At 38.6% G+C, this 27786-nt stretch overlaps 1 protein-coding gene across 1 annotated transcript; it reads right to left on the minus strand.

Moving 5' to 3' along the window:
- Ccdc34 (coiled-coil domain containing 34) lies at positions 1–27278 on the minus strand. The gene is made up of 6 exons (XM_038331154.1): positions 26894–27278; positions 22558–22693; positions 15208–15315; positions 4824–4982; positions 4144–4285; positions 1–480 (listed from the first exon to the last, which is right to left on the minus strand). The coding sequence occupies exons 1-6, from the start codon at positions 27238–27240 to the stop codon at positions 266–268; spliced, it is 1107 nt and encodes a 368-aa protein (XP_038187082.1). The 5' UTR covers positions 27241–27278; the 3' UTR covers positions 1–265.
- Positions 27279–27786: the final 508 nt, after the last annotated feature.

Consider the following 27786-nt stretch of genomic DNA (forward strand, 5'->3'; position numbering starts at 1 on the left):
AACACAAGAAAAACTGTTGGTTTATTGATATTACAGTTAGTTTTAATAAAAAGTAAAATACAATCATTAGATCAACCATAACGACTTATAAAAACCAAAAAGTAAAAACTATCTTTAGCTCTAAGGATTCCATATACAAATTAAAAATTTGGTACCTGTCAATTATCACATCAAATGTTGACTTACTGATTGAGAAGTGCTAAGCAAAACTGTTCTGAGTTTCCTAAGAAGTTCCAGGTAGAAAGGTATGCTATGTCCCCATGCTCTATCTCTGTATCTGGCACAGAGTTCCAAGGCAAAGGCAGCTCTTGGCCTTATGAACTGCCAGAGACGATGATGTGAGTGGCTGGCTCGTCACAGGTCGTTTACTCTTCTTTCCCGTTCCACTCTTAGCTTCTTTTGGAGGAGGCATATGAATTGGTTTCCATGGAATTGGGTTATAAAAAGTTGGTTCTGGGTAGGAATTTCCACTGTAAAAACCTATCATCATTAAAAAATGAGAATAAACAATAAATAAAATTCTTAGATCAAAGAAATCAATTATTTTTAATTGCTAAAAATATTAAAATGGCAACAGGACAAAATATCATTGATAAATCAATATACTAACTTAAAACTTGAAGCCTGAAATGTTTTAAAAGAAATAATATTGTTCTAATATAGTACTGTGTAAACAGAGACTCTGCTTTCATTTTCTGGCCACCCAGACCCGAATAATCACACAGAAACTATATTAATTATCACATTGCTTCACTCAAATGCATTCCTAGCTAGCTCTTACATCTTAAATTAATCCATTTCTATTAATCTGTGTATCACCACAAGGCTGTGGCTTACCAGTAAGGTTCTGACATCTTTCTCCTTCGGCAGCTACATGGCGATTCCTTTACTCTGCCTACCCTCTCTATATATCTCTGTTCAGATTTCCCGCCTGGCTTTACTCTGCTAAGCCACTGGCCAAAACAGCTTTATGCATCAACCAACAAAGGCAACACATACACAGAAGGACACCCCACATCATCACTGTGGCAAACATTAAAAATTGTGAGCATTTGAATAATACTGTGAAAACCTATCTAAATAAAAATATCTACAAAAGTTTTACTATGTAATTTCTTTATAACTCTTAAAACCTTTAGGCAAAGACAAAAAACTTTATGCTTTTAATTCAGGAAATGGCAAATTGTGTGATAGCTTCTATTATCAGATACTAAAGTTTATTTAAAAAAAAAAAAAAAGACTATTTCATATAAGTGCCCACAATAACTCAAGATTCCTACTTAGAACCACTCAGCTTCTGCATTGCTGTCAAATTAGGATTCTGACCACTAGCTGGCATTCATTCTGCTAATGCACGCCAAGTGTTTACAGAATGGTGACATCTGACAGCCCATGATGGGGTGCAGGGAGAACACATTGTGAATTGCCTCAGAGTCCTCCACTCACTGTGGAGACAGAAATTTCTGTACTGTGTAATTTGTAACAATGATATGGACATAAAGAACGGAGACAGGAGAAGCACAGTGTTGGCTGAAAAACAAGCTGCGTGTGAGAATTAAGTTCATTCAAATTCAAAAGCATTGAGATAATAATCCATTATTTTGGTAATTAACTTCTAGTCAATATCTCCATTCTCACTTTACTATCTGGTCATTAGGTTAAAATAATTGCTTATCACCCTTTTTCCAAACAATTTTTTTTTAATTTCAAGGCGTATGTCATGCCAGAGCTCAGTATCCATACTAGATGATCCTGTGACATATAAGAGAGGCATAGCCCTGACAGCAGGAATGTGTCTTTCAGACACTCCCAGTCCACTTTGACTGCAAAGATATGTCAACACATACTTCACCAAGACAGTCAAAACAAAGTCTGCAGTATGTTCTAGTGTGTGAACAAAACAGAATGGGAGTATTTAATAATAAATCACTTAAACAAGTGAAGGCAGCTGTCAGCAAGGTATGAATTTCCAACATGAAGCACAAAGAAAAACATGCATTGCCATTATAATCAGACCAAATCTAAGGGCAAACTGGGTACATTTGGTCATGTGCTGGCTAGTATTCTGCTCTTCAAAACAAATGCACTGGAACTGGAAGCTCTGCTTTAGAGACTGGTAGAAAGAGAAACAGCAAAATGACCCTGGGAACAACCTCAGTTGAGGTTCGATGGTCCAATGAATAAGATAATTTATTTTGGAGTCCTGGGGCCTGAGCGCAGAGTCAGGCATATGCTAAAGTACTGAGCTACACTGCCAAGTGTGAGAATTTTTGTTTGCTAACATTAGAAACCATTGCTTTAAAATGTAGGTTTGTGGCTGGTCAGTAGTGGCACACAACTTTAATCCCAGCACTAGGGTGGATCTCTGTGAGTTTGAGGCCAGCCTAGTCTACAGAGTAAGTTGAAAGACACCCAGAGCTACAAAGAGAAACCTTGTCTTAATCCCGTGACCTCCAAAAAAAAAAAAAAAAAAAAAGTTAAGTTTGCAAACTGTAATGATGGGTGCTGGGAAGACAGGGTTATACAAGCAAAAGAATGAAACCACAACCCCTTTGCACACCTTGAACAAAAAAATAAAACCAAAATGGGCCAAGAGGCTTTAATGTCAAACCTGAAACTTTCAAAACTGCTAAAAGAAAATGCCTACAACACATCAGAGTACAAGCCCAGGCAAGGACTTTCCAAAAATGATGCAGCAACACAGGAAATAATCCCAAGAATCAACTATTGGAATGACACAAAATTAAGACACGTCAGCACAGCACAGGAAGCAATTACCAGAGCGAAGAAACAACAAGCAGAGTGGGGAAGCCTTTGCCAACAACACAGTTTCACATGGAAAATACACAATATTAATCTAAAAAGAATTACAAAATGAAACACCCAAAGAACAAAACATCCCATCAATAAATGGGCTTATGAAACGAAAAGGGCATTCTCTAAGTATAAATAGCCACAGGAATTTGACAGAGCTGCCAGCCAGGCTTGCTAGTATACATCTTAATTACAGCACTTAGGAGGCAGAGGTGGGTCATCTCTGTGAGTTCTAGGCTTACAATGAGACTTTGTCTCAAAAATATAGTTTTTAAGTTCTCAGCATCCTTAGTTTTGAAGCAATTAAGATCACTTTGAGATCTATCTTACCCTAGTCAGAATGGCTGTCATCAAGAAAACAAATGCTGGCAAGGGAGTGGGGAAAGAGGAGCCCTCTGAGGGTGGCAATGTAAACTGATACAATCACTTCAGAAAGTAGACTGGAGGCTTCTAAAAAAGAGAGAGAGACAGAGACAGACAGACAGAGACAGAGACAGAGAAATAGAACTTCCATATGATCCAGCTCTGGAGTATACACCCAAAGGATTTAAAGTCAGCATACCATAGAGATACCTGTACATCCATGTTTATTGTTACATGAATCCCAATAGCTAGGAAATGGAATCAGCTTAGATGCCCCATCAAAAGATGAATGGATAAAGAAAATGTGGTTCATATGCATAATGGAAATTTTATTCCAGCAGAAATAAAAATGAAATCATGACCCTTTGAGGAAAATGGATAAAACTGGAAGTCATGTTAAGTGAAACAAGCTAGACTAGGAAAGGCATTAGCATCTGTAAATCCTTAAATGTGAAGCCTAGATTTAGAACTCTGCAGATGTGCATGCTGTGTACACATCCTAAGAGGTGATCACGAGAGGAAAGGACTACATCTCAAGGGGTGGGAGAAAGACAAAACAATGGAACACTTGTAACAGAAGAAAGAAGGAAACAGGAGCAAGACAGGAAGAAGACCAATGGGAACAGGGTATATATGTGTGAATACCTGTGAGTCCAGAAGGTGAGACAGGAAGACTGGAGTTTGAGGCCAGTCTGGGCAACAAAGGAAGATTGTTTCAAAGAAACATTAAACAAACAAAATGTAAAATCAAGTGTAAGTATGCAGTTTCGTAAATGTTGCCTTTAAGAAATATATTTGTATATTAAATGCAGAGAATAATAAATTTACAACAATTCTTTAGCAACACACAGTTATAGTATTCTAGAAAATACTTTTATACATTTCTATTTCTATCAAAGAAAAAAATTTATACAGCATTTCCTTCTGCAACCATACTTACACAATCCACACAGCATAAAGACTAACCTGTAAGCTTCCCACTGGCATAACCATAGCTCTTTGCAGCTGGACGAGGTTTATTTTTTGCATTTTTCAACCATTCCTTAAACTTCTTTTCTGCTATTTCCTTTTTCTCTTGTAATTCTGCTTGCCGTTGCTTTTCTTTTTCCTTAAAATGACAAGACCAAAGAATTCCCTGGGGTATTCTGTGACTAAATATTCCAGCCAAGTCTTAACTGTTTGTTTGTCTTCCCCGCAGTTGCTTTCTGCCCCAGTGACACACTGGCCATAAAACTGAACTATGTTTCTATAATCAAAGAGCAAAAGTAAACATGATCAAGGAAGGCATTAAAGTGTCTCCCAGTGAACAACAATAAGATATCAAATCCATAAAACAAAACAATGCAAGTCTGTCTTAGAGAAACTTACAGGCAGTAAAACGTCTACTAAAAAACTGTCAAAAATGGTTAAAAACAGTAATAAAAATTTTGAACCTGGCTGATAAATAGCCACAGGCTCATTAATAATTTTCAAGGAATACCACAAATGCATATTCATTTTTGAAGCTTAAACATAAAATAACAGAAGTAAGGCTAATATGTGTATTTTATACTAAAACAGTGTTAACTAATTATACTTGTTTCTAAAGTACACATTTAAATACCGAAGTATGCATTCTGACTAGCCACTTTAATTAATTAAAATACCTTCTCTTTTTTCTTTTTCTCACATTCTTCAGCATTCTTTTTCTTCAACCATTCTTGGTATTTTGCTTTTGCTTTTTCTTGCAAATGTTCTTTCTCCAGTTTCTTTGCTGCTTTTTCTTCCATTTCTTTATTAATTTTTTGTTCCCTTTCTTTCCTTTCCTTCAATAAAAATGAAGGAATTTTAATTGAAGTATTTGTAATTACTTTTATAGAAGGAAGGCTCCTCAGAGCTTGGGACAGTGACTAGTAGGTACTCAAGAAAGACTAGCTGCGCTGGAGAGATGGCTCAGACGTTAACACTGACTGTTCTTCCAGAGGACCTGAGTTCAATTCCCAGCAACCACATAGTGGCTCACTACCATCTATATTGAGATCTGGTGCCCTCTTCTGGGGTGTAGGTACACATGCAGGCAGAACACTGTATATAATAAATAAATAAATAAATCTTTTCTAAAAAAAGAGAAAGACTAGCTGCATTACCACATAAAAGCGACAATCTACTGAATTTTAGCATGGTTTCATTGGCATCCCTTGCACTCTGAATATGAATCACACATGCACACATTTCCTCAATAGTCTGCCAGTGCAAATACTTGTATAAATCATCACTATCAGTGAGTTACAGAGAAAAAAAATCCACATTGCTTGTTTGGCTCCACAATCCCTACATAGATTCAAAGTCAATAGCCAGTTCACACCCGTCATCCCAACATTTAGGAAGCAAGGGTAAGACTAACATGAACTTGTTTTAAGTCTCGGCTACAAAGTTAAGTTCTAGGCCAAGAGAAAGTGAGATAGAGAAAGCAGGGGAGGAAAAGAGAGAAGAGGTTGGCAAATGAAGGCATAAAAGTCAAATATGTTCTACAAGCTTCCACAATTGTTTTATTGAAAACGTTGCTAACACAGACAAATCAAAACAAACAAATAAGCAATCACCAGAGCGAAGAGACAGCCTGCATAAGGAGGAAAAACAAATTTTGCCAACTACATATCAGACGGCTTCAAATCTAGAATCTTTAAAGAAGTGCAAAAGTGAAAAATCAAAGAATAAATCCAATCAATAAATGGGCTGATGAACTCAAAAGACAGTTCTCAACAGAACAAATAAAAGTAGTCAATAAATACTTGAAAACAGTTTTAAGCATCCTTAGCCATTAGGTCAATGAATTAAAACTTATTTGAGATTATCTTATTCTAGTCAAAATGGTGGTCATCAAGAAAACAAATACTGGCAAGGATGTGGGGAAAGATGAACCCTCCCACTCTGATGGTGGTAATGTAAATTAGTACAGCCACTATGGAAATCAGCCTGGAGGGCTCTCAAAACAACTAAAAACACAACTAATATGACCCAGACCTCTAGCTGCTGGGTATATACCCAGAAGACCAAGTTAAAATACCTTAGAGATACTTGTACATTCATGTGTATTGTTTCACTACTCACAATAGCTGGAAAATGGGACTAACTTAGATGTTTGTCAAATCATGAATAGATTAAATGTGGTTCATAGACACAGTGGAAATTTTATTCTGGCATAAAGAAAAATGAAATATAACATTTTCAGGAAGATAGAATTGTAAGTTACAAGCTAGATTTAGAAAGGCGTTTATCACACGACAACTCTTACAACTCTAGATGTAAAGTCAAATAGGTAGGTGTGTGTGTGTGTGTGTGTGTGTGTGTGTGTTTGGTGAAACTAGAAAAGGGATCATGAGGTGGGAGAAATAGTCTACAGGAGGAAGAAGAGAAAGAGCAATGACTACATCTGACATGAAATGGAAGTGGATAATATGAAGAAAGCAAAACAACCGGAATGATGTGGGATTCACCTCTGTATGCTATGAATACCATTGGTAAATAAAGAAACTGCTTTGGACCTATAACAGAGCTATAGGGGAACAGAGCAAGGCAGGGAAAAGTAAACTGAACGCTGGGAGAAAGAAGGCGGAGTCAGAGAGAAGCCATGGAGCCGCCACAAGAGATAGACATGAGCTGTTAGCTGAAGCCTTGCTGGTAGGCCACGAGCCTCACGGTAAAATATAAAATAGTAGAAATGGGTTAATACTAGATTTAAGAGCTAGCAATACACTTAAGTGATTGGCCAAGTGGTGATTAAAATAATATTGTTTCTATGTGATTACTTAGGGGGTCTGGGCAGCCAGGAAATGAATAAGCAGCCTCCTATAACACCAGAGGACAGGCTTAGAAGTAGATGGAGAACAGTTAGGCAATGGGAATAAATTAAAACAAAATGCACTGACTCTACATATGAAAATACTGTCATAAGACCCATTATTTTGTATGCTAGCTTTAAAAATTAAAATAAAAACATAAACCAGGGGCTAGATAGATGGTTTAGAGGTTAAGAGCAGTGGCTGCTCTTTCAAAGATCCTGAGTTCAATTCCCAGCAACCATATGGTAGCTCACAAATGATCTATAATGAGATCTGCTAACCTCTTCCGGCGTGTAGGTATACATGCATGCAAAATACTGTATACACAATAAATAAATAAATAAATCTTAAAAAACAAAAACAAACCATAAACATTAAAATTCAGACCTGGAGTCATTCCTTAGTGGTCAAGAGCACTAGCTATTCCTCAAGAGGACTCAGGTTCAATTTCAGAACCGACATGGTATCACACAACTGTCTGTATAAGTTTTAGGAGATCCAATTCTTTCTGCTGGCATCTGTGGGCCCCAAGCATGCATGTGGTGTACAGACATATATACAGACAGAACACTCATATATATTAATAATATGTGTGTGTATATATTAATTTTTAAAGAACAATTAAATGGTAAAAAGCATTTGAAGCACATATATCAGCCAAGGGACTTGTGCCTGGATAAAAAGTTCCAAAGCCAGAGATTTCTCTCAAAGCCCTATACTGGCATATGCATGTTAAATTACCAGTACTAGAAAAACAAAATCCAGAGACAGGTATGGTAGCACAGATGTGTATAGTTGTAGCTGCTCAGAAGAGGAAGAGAACTGCTTGGGTGCAGGAGTTCAAAGAATACATGGATAATATGATAACCCCATATCAAACAGATATGAAATCCTATTTTTATATCTTTAGAAAGAGGATGAGACTGGGATTAAATCTAGACATTTATGCATGCTAAGTAGAAGCTAGGTCACTGAACAAAATTTTTGCATGAATAACAACTTCTTAATACATTCCAAAAACAGGCAAAAGATACACAAAACAAAACAAAAGTCAACTACAAAAGAGACAGCCAAACAGGGTTACTGACCTGTTTTGCTCCTCTGCATTTCTGTACTGCTGTCATAATTCCAAGCATTATTACATTTAAGGTAGCTGAACTGAAATGAAGTCATAATGGTGGAATCTGTATCCTATAGTATTAGTGTCCTTATACGAAAAGGAAACAATACTGGGATGTACCATGCAAGGAACAAAACACAATTGTTTTTTTCTGCAAACCAAACATTATGAATAGTCAAACCTGTATATCCTTTCTTCTAGATTTTAGCTCCCAAGTTATAAGAAACTTAACTTCTATGTTTAAAAAACACCTAACTAGACTAGTAAGTCTCCCAGTGAGATTAATACAATAAGAAAAAAATGCTAAACACCATTACATTTCTTGATGGCAAAAACAGCAACGGTAAATCACTACACATTTATTAGAGAAGGACTTAAAATAAAAACAACTGATAAGATCAAGGTTGACAAAGGCATAGAACTAGAACTTTCCTATGTCAATAATGAGAACATAAATAATGAGAAAATTAATACAAGCATTTCAGAAAAGTTTGGTGATTTCCATAAAGTTAAAACACAGCTTCCATGCAGCCTAGTAACTGAGCTCTAAAGCATTTGCCTAAGACAAATGGAAACAAACATCAATTTGTGTATGAGTACAAACTGAAAACAGCCCAATTTCCTTTAGCTAGTGGATGAATAAGTAATTTGTGCAATTCCACAGGATATTAGAATAACAGGGATCAAGAATATAAAAAATACTATGATAAAATTAAAAACAAGAAAATTAACTCAAAGGAGGTATACCCTGACTTGCAGAACAGTATTAGTTTGCTGCCCTTTTGCTGGGGTCTCCCTGGGGTCAGGAGCAGGGTGCTGAGTGTAGTGGGCACGGGGAACTTTCCAGAGTGACAGCAGTGCTCTTGTCGCTGACTGTAGTGCTGCTGGGTCGCTTGCACTGGTATATAGGTTTATAAAGTGTCAGAAACTTACAACTGATATGTAATATGGAAATTATAGCCTAAAGATATAAGACTGCAGGAGAGGTTACAGCAATGAGAACTGGACAGGATCAAGTAGATGACAGGCATGCAGAAAAATGACACCGTGAATCCAGAACTCTGAATAAACATGCTAATAACAAGTTTGGAGGTAAGGAATATAAGCATACATACACTTTTTAAAAGTTAGACAGGCTGTCACCAGGACCTAAAGAGAGAGCAGAAAGCCTGTGGACAGCAGAGGAACAGAGCAGGTATTTTCTACCCAGAGAGTGAAGCCCACTAAGGGACTTCAGCATTTTCTAGCACACTGAATCCTACATAACCAGGCACACTAGACAGTTTACAGAAGAAAACAATGAAACTACCTACAACTTTGTGGTTGTGAACTCTACTTCCTTTAACAGCGCCTGCCCCACACAGAAGAAAGGGTGAGCAAACACAGCTGACAGCTTGAAGGACACACTGATAGCACCACCATCAGTCACAGGTCTTGCTGAGCTGCAGCTGCAATTCACACAAAATATCACTTGTGCTGGAGAGTTAAAACTCGTTTTATTTTTAAGTAACCTTACTGTACTGAAAATAAAGTCCTTTCTCACAAAATATGTATTAATGCTAAAAACTAAGTCAAGGAAAAGAACTAGCACAACAACACATATATAAAGTTTCAGATGAGATATGTCCTTTGTTTAAAAAGAACTTAATTTACAGTTATAAGGAACCAACTTTGCTAATGGATTCATAAATTCTGTTGTCTGATTTTCTGATAGAGTACAGTGAAACGACAGAGTGGGCAGCAGGCTAGGGCTGAGTGAGCCTGAAGCTGAGGCAGCAGAGGACCACACACCATGAAATGTAAACACAGGAGCAAATCCGAGATGCCAGACTGGAAAAGAAGCAGGAGAGTGTCTTTCCAAACAGAGGTAAGTGTAGGGAAGGCTGGATAAAGAAACTCAGTAGTTTTAAAAGGAAAAAGGAGTGGGGGAGCAGGAGGAGAAGGAGAAGAAGAAATGAAAAAGAAAAGAGCCATCAATTATTCCTTAACAGGCACAAGTTTGCTATAGAATACTGGTTAAATACAACTTTTCAGGGTTTATTTTTTTTTAACCAGTTCTCAACCTTCTGGAACAGCAATTTTATCAGGACAAGCTTCTTTGTCACCCTACTCCTCACCAAAAAAAAAAGAAAGAATAAAAGGAATTATTTTTTTCCCCTAATTGGATTAGGTCTTCTATCATGACTTAAAACAGCAAGTATGGCAAAACTAGCTTAAAGGAGTTGAATACAAAAGAGGCTGGGTGAGAACACAGCACTTTGCACAGGTAGAACTACTCTGACTGACAGCTGTGAACTTCTAGAGTATCACCTAAGGTTTTGTTCCAGTCACATACTTATGTTGATCTCGGCATTTATTCACAGAGACTATCTTTTGTTATATATATTATATATGGAAGAAGCAAGCAAACAAAATCTACAAATGACTTCTGAAGGAAGGCAAAAATTTGCAGATATACACAACTAGCCAATTCCTTCTGATACTCACACCCACCTGCAGCTATTGGTCCTCTTACACAACTAGGCATGAAAGTTGACAGTAAGGACAGAATTATAATTAAGCATTTTAAATCTATGTCCTACAAATTAAATATTTGTTTCAATTCATAAAAGTAGATTATAATCGGCACCATTATAAATAAAAAACTACAAGACAAATTTACAATAACATTTTATTCATTTATCTCCTCCCCCACCCCATTTGACTGCATGTAAGCTTGCCTGCTGAGGAGTTAACTCAGGGCCTGCATACTCAGGCAAGCATTCTATTATTGAAATAAACCCCCAGCCCCAGTAGCTTAAAACTTTCTGACATATGATCCAACACAAGTGTGTAATAAATTGAAATAGGGGCTAAGAGTACACAGCTCAATGGTTCACTGCTAGCTTAACACAAAGCCCTGGGTTCAATTTTTAGAGCCTATTTTTATTTTAAAAATAATTTTAAAAAATGAAAGGAGAGCTGGGAATGTAACTGTATAGTAGAACACTTGCCTAGCATTCTTGAGGCCCAGGGATTTATACACACATTACATAACACATACACATACAAAAGAAAGAATATAACCATTAGTTTATTGAATAAAAAGCTCATATATCATAAGCAAAGCATTATTATTATTTATATTTTAATGTTATAATTTAATATAATATTTTAAAAATATATTATATTTATCCATTATTAGCTAAATCTAATAATGGATAAAAATAATTCATGTTTTAAAGGATCTTGAAAATAAAAAAGTGAAGGCATGTATATAATATAAAAAAGCTTTTCTGGCCGGGCGGTGGTGGCGCACGCCTTTAATCCCAGCACTCGGGAGGCAGAGGCAGGCGGATCTCTGAGTTCAAGGCCAGCCTGGTCTACAAGAGCTAGTTCCAGGACAGGCTCTAGAAACTACAGGAAAACCCTGTCTCGAAAAACAAAAAAAAAAAAAGCAAAAACAAAAACAAAAAAACAAAAACAACAACAAAAAAAAAACCAAAAAAAAAGCTTTTCTGGCAAATACAGACATACACAGGGAGAATATATAGCAAAGTCACTAACAGGGCTGCAAATTTATCAGATTCATAAGAAAGAATTTTGAGCTGGGAAGTGATGGCACATACCTTTAATCCCAGCACTTGGAAGGCAGAGGCAGGTGGATCTCTGTGAGTTTGAGGTCACCCTGCTCTACAGAGTTCCAGGACAGCCAGAGCTGATACAGAGAGAAATCCTGTCTCTAAAAATCAAGGGGGAAAAAAAGAAAGAAGAAAATAAAAGAAAGGAAAGGGAAAAACAGAATTTCTACCATATCAAAGGAGCGTCCATCTTGATGAGGTACTGTGTACAGCAAGAATGTGCTGATCCCAGAAGCCTTGGTTATTCTAAGAAAATCCCAATGCCAGGTGGGAGAGGCCTTCAAACTGTACAGATAATACCCACCAGAGTAGGATGCTAAGACCCTTTTGCTGAAGACACCACACACTTTGGTTGTAGAAAACAAGCAGCCATACCAGAACTGAGGTGGAAGTGTCCTCCCTGCTGTCTAAGCCTCACAGTGCTAAAAGATGCTCTGCAAGCAACTGGGGGAGCAAAGTCAGAAATGGCCCTCCCAAATGCAAGTCTTTACACGCTACATGTAATTAACTACACGCTACTAACTTGTCAGGTAAAATATGCTTACTAGCTTGGTAGTGACATAACTGTTATCAGGGTAACCAACTTACTTTATACTGTATCTGAGGCTTGCTCGATAAGAGAGCTGTGGACCTGGTCAAAGGCCTATGGCTGCAAAGTTCATAGGCACTGGGGAAGAGCCCATGACTTCTGTCTTATTAAGTGGACATGTTATCAAACTAACTCTTAAATATTTATGCTCATAGTCATATGCTAGTGCTGTCTTCAACCTTCATCCAAAAAGGTTTCTCTTTGTAGCTCACAGCAGTTAAGGCACTACCCACTAGTCAAAATGCTGAGAACAAATGACGTGCTCAGCACTAAACAAGGCAGTCATATATATGTACGGGGAACACTGAGCCAGGGCTGAAAAGGATGTAAGAGGTGAACCATAGTTAGGAGAGCTATGAAATGTCTTATGAGCATAGCACAGCTGTGACATGCATGTACTCACAGCAGCGGTTGCCTGCATACAGTCCATACAAGACTAAACCAGTAATAGATAAGGGTTCATGAGGCCTGTCCCACCCTGCCCCAGGGAATTAAGAGCAGTCAAAGAATGCTGAAAAAGAGGAAATCATTATTTCAACATAGCAACTGGCTAGTTACTCATGCTTCAAAGGATAGTGGCATATTCAAGCCCATTTGAGTGACCCGTGTCAAACCCAGTGGGACAAAACCAAAACCAAAACAAAACAAAAAGACATGAAAGAGGGATGGGAATTTGGTGGGAGGGAGAGCTGGAGAGGGCGGAGAAAGGATAAAAGAGGGGAGAGAGATGAATGTAACGAGAATAGGTTATCATATATAAAACTGTCAAAAAGTAAATAAATTGGAAATAAAAAAGCAAACTCAATAAAGTCTGTTCTATAAGTGCTTAAAAACAAACACAACAATAAAACTAAGGTGTCTAGAAAGATGTCTCAGCAGTTAAGAGATTCTGTTACTATTTCAGAGGGCCAGAGTTCAATTCCCAGCACCTATATCAGCTATATCAGGCAGCTCACAGCCACCTGTCACTCCAGGTTCAAGGGTTCCGATGATCTTTTAGCTATGAGCATGTGTGTGCATGTGCACACAAACACATAGATACACACCACACACACACACACACACACACACACACACACACACAAAAATCAATCTTAAAAAAAAATCCTAAGGAAATGAAAAACAGTAAGAAATGATGCATTCTCAAAATCTCTCAGGGGTATGTATTTATTCCTGGAGGCTAGAAAGCACAGACAAAGCTCTATACTAATACTATAAGACAATGCTCTTGTACACTGTAAAGATTTGTCACTTGTATTGGAGTAATAAAATGCTGATTAGTTAGTAGTCAGGCAGGAAATACAGGCAGGGTGACCAGACTAGGAGAATTCTGTGAAAAGACAAAGACACCGTTGCAGGCCAGACGTAGAGGAAGCAAGATGAAAATGGCTTACTGAGAAAAGACACCAAGCCATGTGGCTAACCATAGATAACAATAATGGGTTAGTTTAAGTTGTAAGAGCTAGTTAGTAATAAGTCTGAGCAATAGGTGAAACAGTTTATAATAAATATAAGCCTCCGTGTGTTTATTTGGAACTGAAATTTCCGTCTACAAGACTAAATTTCTAAAAAATAAATAAATAAATAAATAAATAAATAAATAAATGCTTTATTTCTTTATCTGTGTTTGCTTTCATATAAGCCATTTTTTTTCTCTCAAAATTTTCCGTAAAACTATCCTAAAAGAAGATGGGCTGTGGCTATCTCATGTGCTCTCCAACAGAAGCCAAGCAGAAGCAAATCATAGATAAAAGGGAAGCACACAAGGGAGAAATGCTTAAGGGGAAGTCTGGATCAGAGAGCACAGTGCAGTGTATTAACCAGCCAGGCTGGAGTTCTAAAAATTTCAGAAGACAGAGAGGAGACATGAAAACTAGGGGATGCCATTCAGACTTCAGCAAAAATAATCAGGCAGGGACAGATGACTGTGTTCACTCAGTACTATTTCCGGGTAACTCATCTGCAGTGCTGAGCTGCACCACAATAAAAGATGCTGCAGAATGAGACAGAAGACCTTGAGCTTTGTTCTAGAGCAGGGGAGGGAACAATGATGTTCAAGAGGCAATGAGACTACTCAGAAGCAGTCATAAAAAGGAAATGTTTAGCAACAAGAATTATGATTATGTCTCAGTAACTGAGACAAAAGTAGTAAGAAAAATAAAGAAGCTGGAAGATTCTCTACTGGGATAATCTTCTTGTACACTGTATGAAGATGTCTGTTAAACCTCACCTGCCCAAGACACCTTCTGTTTGTCTTAATAAGAGCTGAATAGCCAATAAGTAGGCAGGAGACGAAGACAGGTGGAACTTCCATGGAGAGATAGGACTTTGGGAAAGAATTGTAGGTGCGGGAGATTTGCCAGATATAGAGGAAGTTGGACATACAGTATTGAGAGGAGAGGTGATGAGCCACATGGCAGAATATAGATTAATATAAAGTTTTTAAGAGTTAGTTGGGAACAAGTCTAAGCTAAGGCCAAGCTTGCATATTTAACAAGAAGTCTCTGTGTCATTATTCAGGAGCTAGTGACACAAAGTCCAACTATAGCTCTATAAAGGGACAATGGTGCCTTGTCTTTGGTTGCTCCAGGTGTTACAACTTAGAAGTACCAGTTTGCAAGTCCAAGACCATGAAATTCCACTAATTCCACTAAAAAACCCGCAGTCATGGCAGGGAGATGTGACTAGTGGAAGTCACAGGAAGAGAAGTAGAAGGCAAAAGGCAGAAGATAAGACACTTGATAAGTGTCTATGAAAATAGGGGGGAAACCCAACAAATCAAAAACAAAAAGCAAAAGATGACTAATCTTAGATAATGGGGGAGGAAGAAAGACATTGTAAAGATGTGAAGTGTGTACATGTATTTGTATTTCTTTTTACCTGTTTATTTTTCTTCTGAACCCATTCCTTGTGCTTTTCTTCAGCGATTATCTTTCTTTTTTCACGTTCTTCCATTTCTTTTCTTTTTTCTATTTGTTGATTTAATTCCTATGGGATTTTATTTCAACAAAGAGCAGCACTTAATAGACATACCCAAATCATATAACTGAAAAAAAGTCTGAGACTAAATTAAACATGAACACAATTTCTCTTATAGAACATATACCATAGTGACAATATTTTAAGTAACTGTAGGATAAAAGAAAACACTGGTACAACACTTAAGTCATTCTGCAGGAAGACAAACAATTGGTTGGGAGCAAAACACTAGTTTCTTAGACTAGCCTTCAGCAAAATTACCCGAATTGAAATCAACTTTCCCATGCATAAATTTTGGCATTAACTGTGAGCTACTGGCAATAGCTCAAGAGAATTATAACTTTCACTTTACAGTTATTTTAAAAAAAACTTAGATTCTTGATGAAAATAAAGGATAAGAATGAAATAATCCTTAAATTTTTAATTCATAGCTACACTAAAGAAATGTAAAGAAGCTATTTACTTTCTTAGAGGAAAAAAAAAAGGAATTTGGAATTTTCTTCATTGATTTTTCAGCTGCTAGGATATAAAACAAAACCATGCTCAGATCTCAGATTATTGAACTGTCACTAAAATTAACGTGTCTGGGCATTTCCTTGGGAGAAAAAAATGAAACTCTGGCCAATAAAATACCATATAACCTGCTACTCGTCAGTTAAATCTATGCATTGGTTAAGAAAACTACTCAAACTAGACTTCTCTTGGACTCTCCATTCAATCACTGTTATCTGTCCTCTCTCTTTAGTTATTAATAATCAGATGCATTTACACACCTTCCATTGGTCTACTCTCTTACCCAGCCTCCCCTTTCCCTGAGACCTACCTCTCTAAGCATATAGACCAATTAGAAGGGCAATTTTCTCCCAGACTAATTCCAGTATCTTAAATGAAGATAAGATGTAGACAGAAACAAAGGTTTTGAACTTCCGAACAAAACCACAAGCTGTCTATCTTTCATGAGTGCTTGTCTAAATTCCACTGGATAAAAGACAGCTGCCTCCTTCACTCCATAACTCTCAACTTTTAAACAATGTCCCTTTAAAAGCAAATTTTTATCTTGGTATTAAGACTTTTTTACTAACTAGCCATTCCTTGATTACTCATGCAATACATTTTTATAGAATGCTTGCTATATAACTAACAAGAACTGGGTGATGGTGGTAGTGTGTGTGTGCGCGCGCACATGTGTGCTCACATAATGCATGTGTGTGAAGTGTGGGCACATGCATGCCACTGCACACATGTGGAGGCCAGAGGACAGCTTTCATGAGTCAGTGTACCCCTTCCACTGTGGGATCTGAGGATCAAACTTAGGTCATCAGGCTGTTAGGCAAGCCCCTTTACCCACTGAGTGAACTCACCAGCCCCACCTTGCTTTTTTAGGTTCCAGCTCTGCTTCCCTAGCACTGGACTGATAAGCACATTCTACCACAAGTGGCTTTTTGTTGGTTTGTTTGAGATAGGGTCACTTTTAAAATCATTTATTTCATTTTATGAGCATTGATTGGTGTTTTGCTTGCATGTATAGCTGTGTTGAGGATGTCAGATTCTCTATAATTGGAGTCACAGACAGTTGTGAGCTGCCTTATAGTACTGGGAATTGAAAACCCTGGTCCTCTGGAATCATAGAGACATCTCTCCAGCCCCCACATGTAATCGGAGACTGTGCTTTGTTTCCTGGCTGCCCAGACCCAAATACTCCCACAAAAACTATATTAATAACAACACTGCTTGGCCAACTGCTTAGGCATATTTCTACCTAGCTCTTATATCTTAAATCTATGAGTGGCCTTTCCTTTTTTTTTCTTTTCTTTTTTTCTTTTGGTTTTTTGATTCTTAGAGATAGCTCTGGCTGTCCTGAAACTCACTCTGTAGACCAAGCTGACCTCAAACTCACAGAGATCTGCCTGCCTTTGCCTCCCAAGTGCTGGGATTAAAGGTGTGCACCACTAGCGCCCAGCACGAATGGCTTTTTAAAGATCTGGGAAATCACACTCAGGCTTGGGTATTTACTTGCACAGTGCACTTTGTGGACAGTGCTATCTCCTCAACCAATAAATTACTCTTAAAAATAAAATCGGGGATGTTATGGAAAATTATCTTTACATAACTATCAAATCTATATGTAAAGACTTGTATCTGCATATGTATTCGTATGCATATACACATGAGTGTGTAAACTATATATTTTCTCCTGTTTTCTGACATAACTCCAGATGGTCTTCCCCTTATAACATGTACTTCAGTAATTTCCTAGTCAGTTTTCCTCAGAATAGTTTTCAAGCCATAATCACTGTCACCAGCCTTTGTCATTGAGAAGTCTAAATCACTCCTTTGCCATGAAGTCTTGCTTCATAGTGTTCAATTTATGCCAGTTTTCTCAAAAAGAAGAAATTGATACCACTCTCTACTTTTCTAAAATCTCCACCCTACCATCTTGCCCTGTAAAGCCATGTCCTCGGAGTTAAAAGCAGTTTCACAGTGTAGATGTACAACTAGGTATGAATGATCATACTTGTATCCTTTTAAAGGTTCTTTGAATAATGAACAATTGCAGAGGGGGTTACTCAGATCTTATACCTGTTTTATAGTTGTCAATTTTCAGTTAATTTAAGGGCTAAAGAAGACCCAGTAATACCTAGAAAATGCTACCACTGACCTACCTAGTGGTCTAATTCCAAAGGATCTGTTTTAATCAATTTATTCTGTACAAATTAAATAATTAAATAGTTAAGCTAACTGTAGGAGCTTACTAATCAAAATCCCCACATTTGGAAGGTGAGGCAGGAAGAACATTGAGTTTGGGGTCAGGCAGGATGATTAGCAAATTTGAGGACAATCTGGGACATAAAAAATACACTGAATATTAAGTAAATATTAAGGCTGACTCATTTACTTTTTAAATATGTCTTGATATTGTAGGAAAATGCACTTATATTAGTAATAAATTCCAGTCCTAACTTTAATACTAACTGAAACTTCAACCAAGTTACTTCTCTATCTTCCTGATTTTTTTAGCTTTAGTAGGGTCGGCCTACATGTTGATATCCCTGGCATGCCCGAAATATAAGATTCAGACAAAAATGCCTTAGTCATGTAAGAGTTAAGTAATAAGGTAGCATGAGAAAGGCCAAATAATTCAAAACATGAAAAGGATTTAATCCTTACAAATAATTATACCCTCTGTATGCTTAATCATTGTGGAGTGGACTTTATATTAATTATCGCCTTTCATACTCAATAACAGCTAACCTGTATTGAGTGCTTTCTATACATTTGGCCATATCCCAACAGCTTGTTCTCCACTTTCACCAGAGCACTGAAGAATATGCTCAAAGTCTAAGTTTTGAATGTAAGACTCAAATGTATTCTATTAACCAGTCCTCTATTGCTAATGTCTGATTTGCAGATGAAGAGCCCAAAGCCAAGAGAATGTAAACAACTTTCCCAAGTTAAAATTTCAGCCTTACCAGGTAAGACTTTCAGTGAAAGGACTGGGACACTAAACCAGTCACAAAACCTCTGACCTAAAATTTGCCCTGTCTATAAGATGTGCTAAGGTAAAGGTGGCCAATGACCAGTTTGAGAGCATACCATGGGAGGAAGCCCATCCCTATACTGCCTGGAGGGCCAGGACCCAGAGCATGGACAGTCCAGAGACCTATGAGAGAACTAAACATGAATAGAAAAAAAAGTCAGTGGCCTGATGCCCAATGGTATTCTGCTGTACTCATAGATTGACGCTTAGTCCAATTGTCATCAGAGCTTCTTCACGCAGCAACTGATGGAAACAGATACAGAGACCCACAGCCAAATGTAAAATGGAGCTCTTTGGGGAATCCTCCTCAATACGGGGAAGAAGGATTGTAGGAGCCAGATGGGTCAAGGAAACTACAAGAAAACCTACCAAATGAACTGACCTGGGCTCACAGGGGTTCACAGAGACTGAAACCAGGGAGCCTGCATGGGGCTGACCTGGAGCCTCTGCATGTGTGTTACAGTTGTGAGGTGTGGTCCTATGCGGGACTCCTAACAGTGGGAGCAAGGGCCAACTCCGACTCTCCGATTGCCTCAGCCAGCCTCAATAGGAGAAAGAGCATAGTCTTACTGCAACTTGATATGCCATGGCTGGCTGATATCCACTGGAGTACTGCCCTTTTCTGAAAAGGAGGATGAATCTATGATAGGGGGCGGTAGGGGTGGGGGAGAGAGAGTAGTGCAGTTGGGATGTAAAAAAAAAAGTTCAGCCTAGTTCTATATGACTCCACAGTTCAGATTTTCTTACTACTTTTCTCTAATTTAAGAAACTTCTTGTTTTATATACTGAGTAAAAATAATTTGAAATAACTCCTTTTTTCTTGACAAGTAATTTGTTGGAGGGTCCAGACAAAGTCATAAATACCTTATTGACCTCTGTTTTACCACAAAGTCATAAATCAGACCGTGAGTCTGATATCAATTCAATGGGTTAAAAACAAGCAAACCCAAAATACATTATCAGCTGTTGCATAAAACTGAGACATTTCGGATACATATGTATATACATATTCATTTTCTGTGTGACAAAAAGAATAGAATTGTTACTATGGGTATTTCTTAAAAACAAAACAAACAAACAAAAAAACCACCACCAACAACAAAAACAAAACCTCCTCCAGGTGACAGTGAACTTCTGATCCTTCCAACTCCACTTCCTAAATACTGGAATTGCAGGTTGAGAAACAGGCATGTGCCATCATCACACCTGCAGAATGTATGCCATTCTGTTAAAGGACCCCAGGGCTTCATGAATGCTAGGCAAGCATTCTACCAATTAAGCTACATCTTCAGACCTGAACAAATATTTTTAAGGGTTACTATGGGTGTGGGTCGGTAGCAGAATCTTTTTTCTAGCACGTACAGGATCCTAGATTTGATTCCCATACTGTGAGGGTAGGGAAAATATGCTAGGCTAAGAAGATAAGACTCTCATCTGGGGTCTCAAAAATACAAATTAATATGCAAAATAAATAAAAAAGCACTAAGATCATGATGGCAATGATACAAATAATACCAGTAAAAACAAAACCAGTCACCTTCACACTTGGTTTCATTTAATCTTTACAAAAGTCCTGTGACAAGTACTATTTCATCCCTTTCGTATAGATGGCGAAACTGAAGTACAGAAGGTTAGAAAACTTAGCTAATGTCAACCAGCAAGTGAAAAAGCCATAACTAGGGCTCTTATTAATCCTTCCTGACACTAAACTATAAGGTCTTTCTTAAGTCCTGTTAACAAGGCAGGGCTTCCCTCACAGAGCGCCCTTCCAGGAACAGATCTACATCCTAGGATACAGAGTAGTCTATAACAGGAATCAGCCAAGTGGATGGGTAGCTGTAACCATTTGAGTTATGCACCTGACTTGTGACTGTCTACCTAGTTAGAAATTTAACACAGAAATAATTAGTTTTAAAACTGATAAGGAATTATTCTAATACTATAAAGGCTTTAGTTTCCATGATTTTGATGTTAACATGTTTACTAACAGATGAAAATAAACTAAAATTTCTACATAGTGAACAAATTTTGATACAATAATACATTCTCTATATTATCAGGAAACTACTTTAAAATGATACTAAAAAATATTAAATAAGGACTGGGAGTTTAACACAAAGGGAAGAGCACTTGGCTAGCATGTTTAAGGCCCTTGCTTAAATTCTCAGAACAAAGAAGTATTTTCAATGATATGGAAATATACTGATATCTAACTGATGGCAGAAAATGCATGTTATAATTTGATTCAGCTACGGCGGTGGTGGCACATAAACCGGGTAGTGGTGGTGAATGCCTTTAATCCCAGCACGTGGGAGGCAGAGGCAAGGGGATATCTGTGAGGCCAACCTGGTCTACAAAGCGAGTTCCAGAAGAGCCAAGGCTGTATTTCACAGAGAAACTCTGTCTCAAAAAATCAAAAAAAAAAAAAAAAATCAAAAAGAAGTTTAATTCTATTTCCTTAAAAATAAGAAGTACTCTTTAATATTCTTTGACATCTATGTTTAGATATGAAGAATTAAGTAAAATAGAAAAAATAGAAAAGTTGAGTGGGCATAGTTGTGCATACTTTTATTTCTTGGACAGTCAGAGCTCTATAATGAAACCTTGTCTCCAAAAAGAAAAAAAAAAGGATAGAAAGTTTGGATAATCAGTTTGGAGAATGTCAAACTACACAAATCTAAAACTAATTTGTTGTTTGAGTCTAGACAGAGTTCAAAAAAAGATTCGCACACAGAAAAATGTCCATGAGCAATGCTGAGAGCAGAGAAACAGGAACACCTAAAACCCAGCAGGTGCCCAGGACACACCCACTTTAGGACGCGCTCTTTGTGAGGGGTAGTTGTCTCTGTTTCAGCTTCTCTGTCATTTCTGTACTCATTATACAGTTAGATTTCTACTAACTAGAATGGACATACACTAAGGTTCCATTTGGATATGCCTGTTTATACACATTAGTACATAGCTTTATATCACTGATTTTATGATTTCAACTAAGAATGGATCAAAACTATACAGAGAAAATTGTGCTCATATCTATTATAGACAGTTTTTCTTATATCAGCCCCTAAATACAGCATAACAACTACTAACACAGTATTTACATTATATTCAATAATATAAACAATCTAGAGATGATTTAAAGTATGAAAAGAGATGTGTATAGGTTACTAATAAGTGTTATGCCATTTTGTATAATGGACTTTCATATCTGTGGATCTGGACATCCTTTACAGTTACCAATGAGTTACTCTTTAATTTACAAAATGAAAATCTGGACTGCTACATGCCATAATATCAGACTATTTATCCACAGGTGCTGAAAAAGGCTCATTTCTTAATGGTACTTAGCTTGTTTTCAGACCCTCTCTTAATGAGAAAATAGTCTTTTTCCCTTTCTCTCTTTCTCTGGTTTTTTGAAACAGGGTTTCTCTGAGCAACAGTCCTGGTTGTCTTGGAGCTCCCTTTGTAGACCAGGCTAGCGTCAAACTCAGAGAGCTCTGCCTGCCTCTGCCTACCAAGTGCTGGAATTAAAGATGTATGTTACTACCACCTGGTGAGAAAATATTATTCCTAGGTAAGATTTATTAAAATTCATATAGTACTCCCCCACACAAAAGCACAGACATTATTTCAAGGACAACAGCATTAACACTGATAAAAGTAGCCAATCTAGGAACTCAGGATTCAGTGACAAGACTGTCATGTAGTTTTACCTCCAGGACTTTCTGTTGTAGTCGGCCACGCTCTTCTTTTTCTTTGCCAACAAACCACATCTCCCACGGTGTCAGGCTGCTTTCCTGTAACTGCATCTGCTTCTGCTCTTGTGTATCCTGGGACCCAGCTTCACAGCTACAAGAGAACAAAGCGCAGCACTCACTTTTTTAGAGTACAATTCACTTAGCTGTACAATGGAAGCAAAATGGGATATGGCTAACCGCTTGATTTTTACAAATCCATATGAATTACACATAATTTCTACTAAAATTATAAAACTCAATCTTTGTGTTAGTTTATCATCAAACTGCCTTTATTTCTAAACCACACTATTTAAGAAGCCACAGGAGTATCCCAAACCTAATCCATCTGTCTCAACTTAGGCAACATTTTATTTTGTTTTTTTAATCTTTAAAAGCAAATTTTTGCCTTAAATTTCTAAAAGTCCTATTTAGACAGCTAATTACTACATGTAATCCTAACCAGACCTTTTCCCTTTTCCTTCCTTAAACCATACAAGGGAAAAAATAATGTGCACACACACTGAGCAAGCATAAGGCAAATGTGCTAACAATCAGGGATTCTATGTATAAGGTAAACAAAAAATTTTAAGATTCTCTTCCAACTTTTTGTAAATTTGAAATTGTTTTAAAATACAAAGTTACAATGAAAATGACAATTCTTTATTACTACCCACTTTTCTGTTTTCTCTAAGTTTTGGTGCTGCAAATTCAACCCAGGGCCTGGAGCGTACTAAGTATGCAGCATGAACTACTACAAAGAAATACACCAAGGTTAATATTATAGTTGATTCCATTTGCCAATTATCTTAGAGCAACCATAACTCCCCAGCCTAGTGGTCTCCTGTCAGTTTACCTTTCCACCATATACATCTACTGTAACTCTTCTGGGCAAGGACATCTAAGCAGAGCAACTTGGCTAGATGCACAAAACTCACAAAATTTAGGGAACGCTTAACAAACTAGACTCCAGTGAGAGACTGCTCAGGATCCAAAGCAGCCCCAAAGACTTTGTTGCTGTTAACTTATTGTTTATGTGTATGTGTTTGTATGTACATGTGAGTGCACATGAGCAGAGTGCCAAGAGAGGCCACTGGATGCCCTGAAGCTGGGTTACAGGCAGTTGTGATTCAGCTGTGAATGCTGGGTACTGAAGTTAGATCCTTTGTAACAGCAATGTGAGCTCTTAACCACTGAGCAATCTCTCCAGCCTCCTTTTTAACTGTGTGTGTGTGTGTGAGAGAGAGAGGGGGGGGGGGGGGAGAGAGAGAGAGAGAGAGAGAGAGAGAGAGAGAGAGAGAGAGAGAGAGAGACTGATGATTAAATATAGTACTTAGGCATTCTGACAGACCCATCTCCTTCACTCCTAAAATCAAGTTTATTATAGACTAGTTCCTTGTCTTTTATATTGTTCCTTCTAGCAAACAATGGCTTTAACAACTGCTTAATATAATTTTTTTCTACCTCATAAATCCAGTTCACTCATCCTGCTATTATTCATTTATTCACACCCTTATAGAATCTGCATTCTGGTAGGAAAGAGGTATCGCTGATGTATTATTTATACACCTCCTGCTTTCTCAGTTTTGCAGAATGACCTTACCTTGTCCTACATCACCAATATCACACATCTTCTTAGTCCCACACTGGCAATATAGCTCTGACTTTTACCTTGGGTTCCAGACATTTTCCAATCACCAGACTATTAAAATCAGTATAAAATAATTTCAGTCATTGGAGCATTCACTCTTCAGTCTCCCAATAAAAGTTCACTTCTCTTAGAACCCTTACCAGCACCCCCACCTAGCTACCAAAGCCAGAAACTCATCCACTTGTTATGTCGTCTCTACAGCCTTCATTATTTTCAAGTCATTCTCTTCTCTAACCCTATAATTGCCCTGAATATAAATGGTCTCTACTCTTTCTTTCAAACCACTCTTAACAGCTATATTCAGGTTCACCCCTTAAACAAACCCTTGTATCATCTCAATGTTCTTTATTGTACTGTATTACCTTTAGCATACAATCCAAACGACTAAGCCCGACACTCATAAATTGGTTCCTTCTCTTGTAGCAAAATGATGCAGGCTTCCAATTTCAGCTTTGCTGAACTGCAGGCTGATAATGTGTTATATCATTGTGTTGTCTATAGCTTTCCCCTAAAAGTGAGATTCCTTTCTGTAGCAAGCTTTCTTGTCATACTATCTTTGGATCACCAGCCCACAAATAACTTGGAGTCTTATTATCTAAGGCTTGGCCTTAGATTAGTTTTTTTCCCAACTAGTTCTTATAATTTAATTAACCCATAATTCTTATCTATGTTTAGCCATGTGGCTTGGTATCTTTTCTCAGTTAGGCATTCTCACCTTGCTCCTCTGTACCTAGCTTGCGACTGCATCTCTGCCTTAACTACTCCTTTGGCTCAGGGCTAAAGTGTGAAAGCAAGCTAAACTTAGGTGCTATCAGCTCATTCGGTTTTTAAATGAGACCCAAATATGCCTAATTCCTCCCGTGTACACTCCGTTAGTTTTCTGGCTCTTTGAAGCTAATGCAAATCTTAGTAGTTGAGCTGTATTCAGATGGCCTTTATTCCTCCTGCCACTCAACTATGACATGCTGCTTGGTTCTTTTAAGTATTATTACAAGGTATTTTTCAAAGCCTTCAAATTGATTTTTTTTATGTGCATTGGTATTTTGTTGCCTACATATATGTCTGCGTGAGGGTGTCGGATCCCCTAGAACTGATGTTACAGAAAGTTGCGAGTTGCCATATGAATGCTGGGAATTGAACCCGGGTCCTCTAGAAGAGCAGGCTGGGCTCTTAACCACTAAGCCATCTCTCTAGCCCCTCAAATTTACTTATAAAATATGTGAAACCCACTCTGTACTGAAAGCTCCCATGAAAAGACTCCTAAAATTCTAATTCAAAGTTCTATCAGGCTAATCAGAGAAGGCCTATTTCCGGTTGCTATCAGCAGTCTGGAGAAGTGGCTTACTTGCTTACTCTATGTGACCACCATCCTCACCAACGTACACTTTTCACCTCTTACCCTTACCAAGTTGTTCATGCATTTGAGTGACTTCATGTGGGTCTACATCGAATCCACTCTCATATGGATGCCTTATACTGAAGGGAGCTGTCTTGCTGCTTATACAAAAAGCCTGAGCACCCTGGCCTGAGATTCTTAGATCTCCCATACTGTCCCTGAGACCCCTTGACATTCAGAAACTTATAAGTACTTCCTGAAGAAAACACAAGGAATATATCCTAAAATGAAGCTGTCTTCAAAAATACTACTGCAAGGACAGGGTCTTTGCTCCCATTTCCACATACCCAAGAACGAGGACATAGGTATAAGGAAAAGTGAACCTGACCGGGGAACCCGAGTCTGGACTGCTTGTAACTGTTTGCCTTTGAGTCAGGCCTAGAAACACATTATCTTCCTCTGCCTTTTAAAAGGTTTGCTTTTATTTATGTGTATATATGTATATATGTAAGTTTATGTGCATCAAGCGCAAGCACGCAGGTGCCAGCAGGGCACCAAATGGTGCCAGATCTCCTGGAACTAAAGTTACAGGTAGTCGTGAACCACCTCAATGAGGTACTTGGAACGGAACCTGGGTCCTCTGCAAGAGCAGTTAGCCCTGTTAACGACTGAGCTCTCTCTCCAGGCTCAAGTCAGACCTTTTATCTGTATTCAGATACATTCCTGTTATTTGTAAATTGATCGATCTGGGCTTTCATTTCGATAGTGAAAGCCTTGTATAGCTCGTTTATCGTCCCTATACCTACACTAATATTTGGCAAGATAGTAAATGTTTGCTGAATTGATCAGTGTAAATAAAAATATTAAGATGGTGTTACACTTGATGAACATACACTATCCCATTAAATGTCCCTGTTCAGTGTTAACCTGTCCCTGCAGAGTAAGAACATTACTGGCTGGTGATCATACTCAGCTCTTTATATAAAAGCACCTAATCATAACCTCGTACCTACTACACATTTTGACAAGCGCTCTGGAGTCAACGATATGTGCTTTGAGGATTTTTAAGACCCTTGGCAGCAAAGTTTTGTGTGCTCGTTTCTATGTACAGTAAGTTTCCATGGAGATTGCAATAATCAGTCTCAGGAAGAGGGACGAAGAATCATGGGAAATCACTGGTCCTTTGTAAGAATTTGCCCAGCACTCCAGTATGGATATGCAGACTTAGAAGGCAGGAGGCGGTGGGGGAAGGGTGGGCGGTAAAGGGTTCTGAGCACCAACTCTAAGGAGTCTTGACAAGGGCTGTGAGGGCCGGGCCTTGAGATTACCTGGAGTGCCCCTGCAACTCCGTTGTTCCTTCCAGGCTCGCCACCTTGGCCTCTGACTCACGGGCATCTTCGTCCACTGCCTCTTCATCCTCCCCTTCACTGTCGTCCTCGCCAAAAGGAAAGCTCTGGTGGCCAAGGGGAGACAACAAGGACAGGGTGGAGTTGCTGCAGCTCAGAGGCGGCGACAAGCACACGGTCAACGCCACCTCCTCCAGTCCTGGGCCCTGGGAGTCCGCTATGAGGTCGGCGACAGAGCTCGAAGAGGCCCGGAAGCCCGGCCTGCACCGGGCCAGGAAGCGTGTGCGCGGGACGGGAGAGACAGACCGCCATGGCCCCGCCGCCCGCATCAGGCCCGCCAAGTTCAAACGGCCCGAGCGGGACCGGAGGCGAGTTCTCCCAGCAGGCACCGCGCGCGGCCGCTGGCCAATCAGCGCCGGTCTGGTCCCGCGTTGTCATAGCAACGATTGGAGACTGCGAAGCGCTTTGTCCCAGCCTGTGGACCAGGACTTCCGCAGTCTGGAGCTCCAAGGATCTCCCTGATAGCGTCAGCTCAGCGCCTACCGGGTCGCCTGCCATGTCCTGGCGTCCTCCTGACTACGGTGTTTGCTGTGGTGCTGTAGGCCATTTGGTTCTCTACACGTGTCGGTGTCACTAAGGCAGATCCTTTTAAAGGAAAAGGCAGAAGCGGGAAGCCATGATTATTCCTCCTCCCTCATAGAAGGTCAAGATCATAAAAACTTAGCAATCGTGATTATCTGTATTTGTTTTGTCTTGACATCAGGATGCATTTTAGGGAAGAAAACTTTATCCGAGACTTGTCTTTGAGCACCGTCTTTCACTGTATTGGCAGCGACTGTCAATGCAGTTTGTCAGGATGTGTGAACTTTCTGGAC

The sequence above is a fragment of the Arvicola amphibius genome, chromosome 5 (assembly GCF_903992535.2).
Source record: "Arvicola amphibius chromosome 5, mArvAmp1.2, whole genome shotgun sequence".
In the NCBI taxonomy this organism is placed as follows: domain Eukaryota; kingdom Metazoa; phylum Chordata; class Mammalia; order Rodentia; family Cricetidae; genus Arvicola; species Arvicola amphibius.

Coding starts and splice junctions, on each gene's coding strand:
- Ccdc34 (XM_038331154.1), bottom strand. CDS start 27,240: ATGCGGGCGGCGGGGCCATGGCGGTCTGTCTCTCCCGTCCCGCGCACA. Junction 15,316..22,557: donor TACAACAGAAAGTCCTGGAG/GTAAAACTACAT, acceptor AAAATCCCATAG/GAATTAAATCAACAAATAGA. Junction 4,286..4,823: donor AGAAAAAGAAAAAAGAGAAG/GTATTTTAATTA, acceptor TGTCATTTTAAG/GAAAAAGAAAAGCAACGGCA.